We start from the raw sequence: 11,742 nt of genomic DNA, 5'->3' as shown, positions 1-11,742 counted from the left end.
AAGCTGAGTCCAACTTCTCTTTCCAGGGAAGTTTGAGGCTTATGTAGGAAGGGAGAAGCTCAGATTTACAAATAGCTGTAGTTTGTTCTAAAACTATAACTAGCTTTTTAAATTCTTTAAATTGATGCTGTTTCCACAGTGTCACTGCTGTTTGTATCTGTTCCTGAAAGTGAGGCTAAGCAGGGGACATTTTTTGTGCTTTTGGAATATTTTTTTCAAGTAGGTAGGCTATGTACAACAATAATCCATGATGTGCTTAATTTGGAAATCCTTACACTGCTTTGGCTGACTTTAGATTCAAAATAGTCTTCATAACTGAGTTAACTGAACTTTTCCTCTTAATGTCTGCTGGGGACTACACTACGCTTGCAGGGTGAGCTTTCATTTTCAGTTTACTGTTAACAGTTCCTTGCTAATTAACATTCATGAAAACAGGGGCTTCACCCAGCTGTTAATATCACACTGCTGTCCTGCCCCTGTTCCCTTGCCATTGAAAAGGGGTAAGAACTGTAAGATTATTGGAGGTGGGAAATGGGACTGCCTCATCCCTTCATACAGCTGACTTAATAACAAACAGAACATCCATGAATAAATAAGAGAGTCCTGGGTTGTTTACTTAGCTTTTTATTTGTGCAAAGGGACATAGCAGGCAGTGAAGAATGAATGCAAACAAGAGTGCTGCTCCCGGGAACTCAGCTGTAGCTGCAAGCTACAGCATTCACCCTCCTGTGAACAGCACACAGCTATAGGCCAAGTTTTACATCAGATGAAGGGCCAAGAAAAATCAGTGATACAGGGCCAGTGATCAAAAAGAAAAGGACCAGAAAGCAATAGAAGAGTATTACCTTGCTTCCTCACTTCTGTTTCACTTAGATTAGCAACTAGATCCGTTCTAGGCCAGCCTCCTACTGTCACTTTAACTAATAGAGCAGCAGCAATGAGAGTGGTCAGTGTCCTTTAAAACAGAGCGAACAGAAAACATGTCAGATGCAGCATAACATTTTAGAGAATGAGTCAACACAATTGTTCTAGAAGTTAAGTTTTAAAACACTAAATAAATTACTAGCCAAAACATCCCTATATTAAATACCAAAGTAATACTTAATAAGCAAAATCCAGTTACTACTCATAGCAGTGCAAAACAAAATAGCAGCATTCATATGCAAGTGTGATTTCAGTGTAAACCCTTGAATTCATTACTGAAAATGCATAGAACAGGTCTGTCTGGAGCTTAAGCACAACGAACTTCCGGAGAGCCTGAGCCCAGCAGTCTCGAGCATCTGCCTGGCTTGCAGACTTTTGGAGGCTCCCGTTTCCAGTAGGACAGCAACCTGCTCAGGAGCACAAATCCACCTGCAAGGAGAGGAGTGCTCAGCACAAGCTGGAAACCCTCGCCCACTCCCCAGTTTGGAACAGGTTCAGCATGGCAGTTTTGGTGCAAGACTTCTTGGGGTTACCTAAGAGTTAAAGCAAATAACATGAGGAATGACAAGCCTGTCCCTGAACAGCTACGCCAGATCTGTTCATGCATCAGTATTTCTGCTCAGAGGTAAGCACGTACCAGACCCCCACAGCTGCGGTAGGTGGCTGAGCTTTTGCCTTTGGACTGTATTTGAAGGCTGTACTACAAACCCTCAAGACTCAGCAATTCAAGCAAGGAACCAAATTAATCAGAAAGCAAAACTAGATACGGTGTAATCAAGTGCGTGGGCCTGCTTGTCAGACAGCGATGTCAGTAGTCTGGCTTGGTTCTTGTGCCGACCCAGAGGTTTGGTTCCCCGGGCACTGACTGGAACGGGCATCACGGCTGGTCGAGCTCCCCACAGCCTCCCCAGGCTCCAGGTACACACACGCCCCAGGGATGCTCTTGAGTGCATGGTGTCGGATCAGCCTCGCTGAAACACTGCGTTTTGGGAGGAAGGTGTGTTGCTACAGACCCTGCTCAAACCCAACCGGGTTTGCTGCGGAAGCATTCCCGGGAGGTCCAGGGGTCAAGTTTGCAGAGGACTGGGGTGCGATTTCCAGCACCCGGCCATACTGTCATCGAAAGTGACGTCACGATGGAGCCACCGACGTCGCGCGGATGAAGAGCCGTTCCCGATGGAACCACGCGATGTTGCGCGGATGAAGAGCCGTGCGTGCAACATCGGGGTGTCCCCGGTCGCGGGCGGGGGAGGCGGTGGGACGGCTGGGTGCCAGGCGGGAGAACCAGGCGGGACCAGCAGCGCTTCTCCACAACGGACCCGCCGGGTCCCGCTCGGTTACCGCCGCCGGACCGGCTTGTAGACGCAGATGGCCATGAGGATGATGGTGAGCAGCAGGGCGCTGAGGATGCTGCCCAGCAGCACTGCGGGAGGAGGGAGGAAGGCAGGTTAGGATTTGAACGCGCCCCCCACGACGCTTCCCCCAAATCAGCTTTAAAAAAAAAAAAACAACAAAAAACCAACAAAAAAAACCCCAACCAAACAAACACTGAAAAACAAGCAGAAAGGTGCCGGCCGCCCTGCCGCTCCTTACCCAGGTTCTGCTTCTGCAGCACGGCGTAGGGCCGGCTGCGCTCCGCCGGGCCCGGGGCTAGCAGGGCCAGCGCCGCCAGCGCCCAGCCCCGCACCGCCGCCAGCACCATCGCCGACAGACCGACGGACGGGCAGACGGACCGGCAGCCGCACCACCCCCCGGCCTTTGTGCGCCCGGCCCGGCCCTTCCTCTTCCTGCCGCCCCGCCCCGCCCGGCAGGGCCCGCCCCCCGGGGTCAGCCATCCGCGGGGGGGGACCCAGGTGCCCGCCCCGGGGCGGGGGGGTCCGTCCAGCCCTGTGTTCCCCCCCAAGCCCGTGTCCCTCCCCCAGCCCCGCGCCCCCCCCAGCACTGCCGTCCCCCCCGGCCCCGTGTCGCTCCCCCAGCCCCGTGTGTGTCCATCCCCCCAGCCCCGTGCCCCCCCCCCCCAGCTCTCCCCTGTCGTGTTCTGCATCACCCTGAAGGAGAGCGGGAGCCGCCGAGGGGGCACCGGGAGGGGTCCCCGCCGCAGACCGGCACACGGCTGGGATGCCGGCTGGGAGCTGCCGCTTTGCCTGCGCCGAGGTGAACGTGGGTGCTGGAAAGTGTTTCGTGGGCCCGGTGAAGTGCTGAGAAACGGTGGGGCCGCGTTGGAAGTGATGTGACGTGACTGGGAAGCCGCGACGGGCGGCAGGTGGCTGGTTCACACCAGCGCCAGGGCTGCTTCACCCTGACCCCGATATTTGTTTGTAAAACGAGTTCTGTGAAGGCCTTTTCTTCTTCAGATGCCAGAGACCGCCACTTCTCCCGCAGCCGATCCTCCTGGCTCAGCAGAGCTCCCGCCTGGCGGGGCCAGAGCCGGGACGAGGCAGCAGGAGGGACCAGCCCGCCCTGCTGCAGCAGCGTGGTCCCGGCAGCCACCCGAGGGGCCAAGCAGTTTCTCTGCTGGACTTCTTTCTGCTCTTTGCAACAGAACAAGGTATCCGTGTGTCAGGACCGCGGCAGCCCCCCGCCTCCCCCAGCCCAGCCCTGTGCTCTCAGCAACACCACGGCGCTTCGTGAACGCAGCACGGCGAGCTCCGGCTCCTCTCCCTCCTCTGGTCTAACAACTGATGTCAGCTTTATTTTCCACGTCACTCACGGCACAGCTAAAGGCATGCACTGCTCACGCCGAACAGGTTTGCGCAGCAAGGTCGCGAGCATCTCTAAGCGAGGCGTGTTCACGGCTTGTACCGTCGGACTGCCGTCTCTCCGCAGCTGCACCTCCATCTTCGCGGGCAGTCGGGGTTCACCTCCAAACCGGAGGAGTTTGGCCCCTTTGCTTCCAGCCCACGGGACTCAGCGGAGGGTCCCATTCTCCCTGCTCTGGATCAGAGGTTTTTCCTGCCCGCAGCGAGAACGGGGTCCGGTTTGCCAGCACGTGCTGGTGGTGCTGCTTCCGCTGAGATGCCAGGACACGACGGGAGCTGGCGGCCGGGGAGCTGCCGCCAGCACATGCAGCCTCTGGGGGAGGGCTACAGGACAGGTGACATGCACACTGTGTCTGCTCGGGGGTCTCGTGGTTTTTTCTCCGGCCAAATGCAGACGGCGAGGCGCTGGAGGATGTAAGCAGGCAGGAAAAAGAAGGTAATGGGTTTCCTTCCCGCTCCGGGGCCTGGTGCCACGAGCAGGGCTGCCTGCCCTGACGTGCCGAAGCCATCCCCACTGACACCTTGCTCGCTGCAGGGCCGTGGCCGTGTCAGCCTGCAGCAGACTGCAGTGGGCAGGAGGTGTCCTGAGAGGACGGGTGACAGCTGGGGACGGTCTCCTGCCTCCAGGGCCATTGTGGATGTAGCCCCACTGCCTCCTGGCCCAGCCAAAATCACGGCTTCAGAAATATGATTTAAAATGATCAGGCCATCAGCCATGCTCTTCTGAGCCCTTTTCCAGGCAGCTCTCCAGGCGTGATTTAATTGCCACGTGTACAAAGATGGTCAGGTGGCATCAACCATCTGTCCAGCTCCCCAGCCCTGGTCTTGGGCTGACCCAAGTGGGGGTCCTTGCCCACTCCCAGCCTGTGCATGGGCCGCCGGGTTGCCCACCCCGCTCCTCACCTGCTTGAGAGACCCTGGTGTCCAGACGAGCTTGTACACCATGTAGAAGGGGATGCAGATGAAGGACGATGCTTCTATGAGGTACCCCACTGAGATGCTCCACTCGGGGTACTGGTAGTTGAAGAGCATCAGAGGTGGCTGGTCCAGGAGGGAGCTGATGACTATGAACTGTAACGAACAAAGCGGAGGTCATTAGGGAAGGATGCTCATGGGGCCAGGCTATGGCAGGACATGCCCCACTGCCTGTCACAAGCAGCACAGAGCTGTACAGCCCACAAAACCCATGCGCACACAACATCGGTGACCAGAAAAGCTCTTTTGGGATGGCCGAGCATCCCTGGCAGATGAGCCCCTTGGTTCCCCATGGAGACCCAATCAGCTGTGACATCTCCCCAGCCCCGGCACTGACCCGGCTCATCCCGAGGTTAACACTGCCCGCGTCCCACTGCCACCGCTGCTTTCCTAACTGCGAAAGGCCAGCGTGGACATTGCGGTGACATTTCCCAGACTGTCAGCCCTCGCTAGGCATGGGCTGGGAGGTCTTCGCCTAACAAACCCCACAGAGCCGGTGGCCTGCAAAGGCTGCACGTCCGCGTGCTGAAATGAAATCATTTGCTGTCTGCTTTGATTATAATACTTCTCTCTTAATAACCTGGGCAAAGCCCTTAGAGCTGTAATTAATCCTCACAAGGCCTCTTCTCCTGCAGATCCAGTGAGATTAGACCCCTGTGCCTCTGTAGACGGCAGCCTTTGAAGTGCTGGGGGAGCTGGCATTTCAAAGGGGACGGATCCAGCCTGGCGCGCAGCACCACAGTGCCATCAGAGACGCAGCCGTGGCTGGCCGTACCAGCACGAGCGTGGGACGCCACAGACCAGGAGGATGAAACAAGGCTGCATTTGCGCCCGTGTGAGCACCCAGCTGCCAGCTCCCAGCTTTGCCTGGAGCTGCAGAAGAGGCTGGAAAATGTACTCCCAGCTTGCTTTCTTGGTGAAACCCACTGTCCCAGGGGCTGCAGGCAGCTTGTCATTGCCCATGGCTGGAGCAGCAGCATAGGGAGCCGGCAGGGAGGGCTGGCATGAGGTCCTACAGCCCTGGCCAGGACCCTGGTCCACCCTCCTGGCAGCTTGTTCACCCCATGCAAGCGAGAGGGGAGTAATCAGTGGCACAGGTCCCCAGGGAGCTGGGCAGCAGCAGCAGCAGCTGGCAAGGGAAGAGCAGCTCCCCTGTGGGGTGTTCAGAGGGAGGCTGACAACCTGGTCTTTATTTTGGGCTGTAGATACTCACTGCCAACAAGGCAGGGCTGACGGCGACCCAGCACACCTTCCAGAACATCCCCGGAGTGAAGCCCAGCATGGCTTTCACATCGTGGGAGAACCTCTGTATCCCTGCCAGAGAAGAAAGCCGTCATGGCCCCAGAGACCCGCGGAGGATGTGGGTACAGGGGCGTGGACACGATGCCCTCCGTGCCCCATCCCAGCCTTGCCAGGAGTCATCACATACATGCTTCTTCCCCCAAACCCCCTAGCATTTACTCACGTACCTAAGGTTAAATACCCCTGTAGGTGCCTGTGGGATGTTTTTCATAACAGAGGCAGTTTCTTACCATAAAACCAGGAGACAGCTATCGTTTCCAGCAGCACCACTGCCAGGATTGAGCAGCCAGCACCGAACTCCTCCAGCAGCTTCACCACATAGGCTCCCCCCTGGAACAGCACAACGGAGGGGAGGGTGGCTGCAGACCCCGTGGGGATGAGGAGCAGGTCTTCAGCAAAGTCCTGTGCCAGGGGTTGTTGGAGAAACAAGTAGGTTTGTGGTGGGGACGGGAGTGGAGCGGTGCCCAGTGGTACTCACGTAGGTGAGGGTGCTCAGGGAGCCCAGGAAACAGACTGTGATGAGGCCGAGGACGAAGAGCTCCCGTCGCCCGGCCAGGACCTGAGGGTACTCATCCATCACAGCCGTGATCACAGCCTCCAAGCCCCCAAACTGCAAAGGAAATGCCAGCATGAGGCGAAGAAAGGAGTTGTGGGGCTAGTCCCATTCTTGGAGAAAACCTGCTCCCCGCAAGCTCCCCTCTGCCCGTGAGCAGAGTGGTGACATCCCATCTTATCCCCTCCCTCCAGGGTGACTGTCCCCTCCGATGGGCTTTGGGGGAGGCCAGCTCAGACCCACTGGAGACGATGGTGCAGTGCTCCCTCTGTCCCCATGCTCAGAGGGGTCGGGCAGGCAGGTCTCCTTCCCGAGGCCATAGTTCCCCTTGTCACCCTGCTATTCCCCGCCAGCCATTCCCAGTCCCTCACACTCAATGGAGTTCCCTACCGTGCTGTCCAGCCCCAGCGTTATCATCATCAGGAAGAATATGATGGCAAAGAAGGTGGATCCCACCATGTTGGCAATTGCTTCGGGGTAGGTGATAAAAAGGAGGCTCGGCCCTAGGAAGGGACACTGGTTTGGTTTGCTGTTCCCCAGCTGCTCTGGCACAGCCCTGGGTGCTGGCAGCGGTGGGAACGCGCGTGGGCAGGATGCCCCAAAGCCAGAGCAGCTGTGCCTGGCCCTGGCTGAGATACAGGGGCCAGACACCTCGCTGTCCTCCACTCCTGGGAACTGCTCCCAGGCACAAGCCCCCGCGCCCCAGCAGACCCCAGGACCGGCCATCACCCCATCCCTCCTCAGCCGCGATGGGCACACAGAGCCCAAGGGCAGCTGGTCACCGCCGGGCCAGGACGGAGCAGTCGTGCTGGAGGGAGGCAAACCTTTGTCTCTCGCAACATCCTCCACCTCCACGTCCCTCATCTCAGCCATGTAGCCCAGCACGGTGAAGATGACGAAGCCCGAGAGAAAGCTGGTGAGGCAGTTCACGGTGCTGGTGATGAGCGCGTCCCTAGAAAGCAGGGAGATGTGTCCTGCAGCAGAACCCCCCCTCCAGTTCAGCTCTCACCCCAGCCTGGCTGCTCTGGTCACCTGTACTTCCACCAGTTCCCTCTCCTGGCCCTGCATACCAAAACCATCAGTAAAACGGGGAAAGATGCTCAGCCTGCAGCCGCAGGGTGCAGGAGCTGTCTGGATGTGGCTCCGCTGTAGCCATGCCTGGTGCAGCCCCCGTGCCCACCGGGACCCATGGCTGTGGGAGCTCACCGGTAGCAGTTGTTGTGGAAATGGTTGTAACTGGCCAAAGCAAGGAGGACACCGAATCCAGGGCCCAAGGAGAAGAAAATCTGTGCAGCAGCATCAACCCAAACCTGGCGGGAGAAGCAACGGGCAGGCTGGAGAATGGGCAAGGCAGGAGGTACTTGAGACTGGAAGGTGCCCCATGGCATGCCCACCCCATGGCACAGGGATGGGGTCTGTGTTGGCACATACTGCCAAACCTCCCCTTTTGCCTGCTTCATCCCCCTATGAGATGTCCTGGGAGCAGGGGAGCTGCCGTGGGACAGAGGGAGGTCATTTCCACCCTGAGATCCTGCAGCAGCAGAATAAAGCAACGGTATCTGTGCTTACTCATGCCCGGAGTGGGAACAAAGTCGAGGGGAGCCCCGAGACCCCCGTGCCCAAGTTCGGCGCCAGCAGTGCAGCCCTGATTACCTTTAATGAGAATTCTCAAGTGCTGCCTGGTAATTACCCACAGGAAGCCTATTGTCAGGCCGGGGGCAGAACATGGCACAAACAAAACCCAGCAGCAATGAGATGGGTGATTCAATTATAGATTTACATTTCCAAGAGCCTGTCCAGGGTGCCTTGTTTCTGCAGGAACAAGGGCCCCATCGCCCTGCGGCTCCAGCGGTGGGACCAGATGTGGGCAGGGGTGGGTGTGTGTCCCGGGGAGGGGGTCTGGGTGCTGCCGTCCCTGGGGTGGGGGGCAGCCAGAGCCGGGGCGGCACGTCCTGCTGCGCACTCACCGCAGTGCTCAGGAGCTTGCCCCAGTCCGGGCGCAGGTAGAAGATGACCCCCCTCCAGGCGCCGGGCAGGGTGGCCCCCCGGACCAGCAGGACAAGGAGGACGACATAGGGCAGCGTGGCCGTCACCCACACCACCTGGAGAGAGGCAGCTGTCAGCCCGCAGCACCGGCAGGGCTGCTCCACTGAGCACCCAAACCGCTTGTGTTGGGCACGGCTGGCTTGCTCGTGCCTGCCTGGGGTGGCCGAGGGGTAGGGGTGTGGGGAGGAGGCAATATCCCGTGTTTAAGCAGCCAGGGGAGATGCAAGACCTCACCAGGGCTCCGTCCCTCCTGCCTGAGCCTGGCCGTAGAGGGGATGCTTGCGTGCCAGGCTGCGAGCTCCCATGTGCCCACGGCTCCGGCATTTCTGTGCCTGGGAAGGGCTGGTGCTGGAGCCCTCTTTCTTACCTTCCCGGAGGTTTTCACCCCTTTCCACAGGCTGAAGTAGACAATGGTAAAGATGAGGAAGAGGCAGAGGAGCAGCTGCCAGCGGATGCCCCCCACGTCATACAGACCCCCAGACTTCTGGATCTCCAGGACCTTCCTCCTGCGGGCAGGGACCCCCGTGGCCGGGGAGGGTGTCTCAGGCCGGCACGGTGCTGCTGGGTCTGCCCTTGCAGGCAGCCAGGCAGCGAGCTCAGCCCTGGGCAGGCAGTCCCACGCTCACCTCTCCCCCAGCACACCAACAACGGGGACGATGAGCTCCCCAAGAGCATCCTCGCGTCAGAGCCTGCTTCCAGGCACCCCGGTCCTGCTCCACATGCAGCAGACCCGAGTGCCTCCACGGGAATGTCCCCCAGCTTAAACACACCATGCACTTACGTGGACTTACGTATAAAACTCTTCAGCAGGGGACCTGGAGAAGTTGGTCCAGGTCACATTGCTTCTCCCGAAGTAGTTGGTGCAGGCTGGTGTGTTCCAGGGGTTGTCACAGCTCGCCCAGGGCAGGGTGCCCGAGAAGGACGAGTAGAAGTAGTAGAGAGCCCAGGCGATGATGGTGTTGTAGTAGAAGGAGACGTACAGGCCAATGATGCAAATAGCAAAGCCGATGCCTGGGGAAAGAGGGGGCCAGACTCAGCAGCCCACGTGGGTCCAGCCCTCTCTCCGTCCCCTGGAACATGGCTGCGGGGACCTGCACGGCCCTGCTCACCAACACTGCATGGCCCCAAGTCCTCAGCGGTGGCCTGGGGCTGTGGGGGCTCTTACCTTTAAAGATGGGGCAGATGCGCTTCCAGATGGGGATGGCGCCCGTCCTGTGGAACTGCCCCAGGGCCAGCTCCATGTAGAAGAGGGGCACCCCTCCGAAAACAGCCATCAGTGTGTACGGGATGAGAAAGGCTCCTGCGGGGCGAGGAGCAGAGCAGCAGTGACCACCATGGCTCTGCGCCGGCTGGCAAGCACAGGCAGGCTGCGGGCTGGGGGCTGCCACTGCCGTCCCTCCCAGAGCTGCAGAGATGTGTCACAGAGGAGCATGGCTGAGGGATTTGGGCGCGTGTTTGTAAGATGCTTTGCAAATTATCTGTTCAGAGGGGCTCATGGGTGTCAGGACCTCGGTTGGTGTGCCAGCTTTCCAGGCTGCTGTGTCAGTCCCCACTGGCATCCCAGCCTTCACCGGGGAGGGATCGTTTGGCTGGGATGGTACAAAGAGCAATACAAACCATCAGGGTGCAGAGGACAGGGCACCAAGCACCTACCAGGTCTAGAAAAATTTTGGAGAAAATCCTGCTGAATATGCACGGTCACCCCAAGACACAAATAATTAATGCTGTAATCTGCATTATTCATAACAATGTCATCTTTACCAGGGCTACACTTGTACCCCATGGAGGTTTTGGAACTGGAGCTGCTCTCTGCGCTCGTCAGAATAGCCCTGTTGGGATTAGTTAATTTAACCCCCACGGCTCCTCTCTCCGAGAGCCCTCCACGCACTCCACCCTCAACCCCTCAAGGGTTTCTCTTCTAGGAACATCTCCAGCTGATGGGTAAGCCCACCACCAGCCAGGATCAGCACTCCCGCTCTGCGTGGACCATGGCTGTCCTTTCCAAGAGCTGCTGTTTGAACTCCTCACCCTCCTGTGTGCATGGCAGGGCGAGGAAAGCATCTGCCTGAACCACATCAATGAAGAATGGCTAAAGTTTGCTCCCAGTCCCATAGGAGTAAATCACAAATAACTGCGCTTCAGTGTGGGCACCTGGGATCCATGTTTTAGCCTTGAGTATGGTACTAATTATCTCCTTCTAATTTTCCCAAGCAGTAGAGGACGTTACCCAAATGCCGACTTTGGCAATTAAATCCACTGTGCATTTGCAAACAGCACAAAATTTTCATTCCTCATTTTAATTTCCATGCAAGGGTTTTTTTCTACCCTGCTCTATTTAAAGCAATTCATTTAAATGTCATTTACTCAAGGTTTTTCCCTTCATGGAGCTTTTGTATCTTAACTTTCTGTTGATCGCTCACAGGATTGAACACCCCAAGCCCTGTGCGGCATGGGGCTGAGCGTCCCGGGGAGCTGGGGCTGCTCTGTGGGGTCCAGCACTGCCGGCGGCATGGCTGGGATCTGCGGCAGGCAGCTGGGATGCTTGCGAGGATTATTTTAAAACATGAGCCCTCAGAAAGGGTTGCTTAAGTCACAAGATCTTAAAGGGTATGAACCTCCCACCTCAAATTTACAGATTCTTAATCTTTTTATGCAGTTTGGACCATGCTAATTTTCTCTTTGTGACCCCAGAGCTGCTAACGCACCTCTAACCATGCTGGGGAAGGAGTGAATGACACCGGGGAAGGAGCAAATGGAGTAGGATTTTGAATGAAGAAAGACACAAAAAAGAAAAAAGACAGGTGTCAGGAGAAGTTGGGTCAGTCTCTAAACTGCCCTGTCCAGACAGGAGCAGCTAGAGACAAAGAAAGAAAAGAAACAGCGAGTTTTTCAGCATTGGAAAGATGAAAAACAGATTTCTTTTCTCCAAAAGAAGATTTAAATAATCCTAGTGGTGTCCTTACCCCCTCCGTTTTGGTAGCAGATGTAAGGGAACCGCCAGACGTTGCCCAGATCGACGGCGAATCCGATGACCGAGAGGAGGAAATCCATTTTTTTGCTCCACTTGTCCCTGGGGTGGCTTTGGGGCCCCGGGGGTGCGGGGCTGGCCGTGGGACCCAGGTGGGGGGCCGTGACTTGCCGGGGAGGGCTGGCGGTGGGTGCCGGGCAGGACTGCTCTGCCAT

General features: G+C 57.4%; 2 protein-coding genes across 2 annotated transcripts; both read right to left on the bottom strand.

Moving 5' to 3' along the window:
• Positions 1-608: 608 nt before the first annotated feature.
• On the bottom strand, positions 609-2,694 carry C10H12orf76 (chromosome 10 C12orf76 homolog). Its single transcript, XM_069794563.1, has 2 exons — positions 2,518-2,694; positions 609-2,347 (listed from the first exon to the last, which is right to left on the bottom strand). Exons 1-2 carry the CDS (start codon positions 2,624-2,626, stop codon positions 2,262-2,264), a joined length of 195 nt encoding a protein of 64 aa, XP_069650664.1. The 5' UTR covers positions 2,627-2,694; the 3' UTR covers positions 609-2,261.
• A 207-nt stretch (positions 2,695-2,901) lies between these two features.
• Positions 2,902-11,742, bottom strand: LOC104319318 (sodium-dependent serotonin transporter). Its single transcript, XM_069794549.1, has 13 exons — positions 11,523-11,742; positions 9,725-9,859; positions 9,351-9,570; positions 8,927-9,065; positions 8,481-8,615; positions 7,720-7,823; positions 7,338-7,465; positions 6,904-7,016; positions 6,439-6,570; positions 6,191-6,290; positions 5,872-5,972; positions 4,587-4,754; positions 2,902-4,088 (listed from the first exon to the last, which is right to left on the bottom strand). The coding sequence occupies exons 1-13, from the start codon at positions 11,740-11,742 to the stop codon at positions 4,008-4,010; spliced, it is 1,776 nt and encodes a 591-aa protein (XP_069650650.1). The 3' UTR covers positions 2,902-4,007.

This window comes from Haliaeetus albicilla, chromosome 10, assembly GCF_947461875.1.
Source record: "Haliaeetus albicilla chromosome 10, bHalAlb1.1, whole genome shotgun sequence".
Lineage (NCBI taxonomy): Eukaryota > Metazoa > Chordata > Aves > Accipitriformes > Accipitridae > Haliaeetus > Haliaeetus albicilla.
The sequence above is the reverse complement of the archived record's forward strand: the minus strand, read 5'-3'. Positions and strand labels throughout refer to the sequence as shown.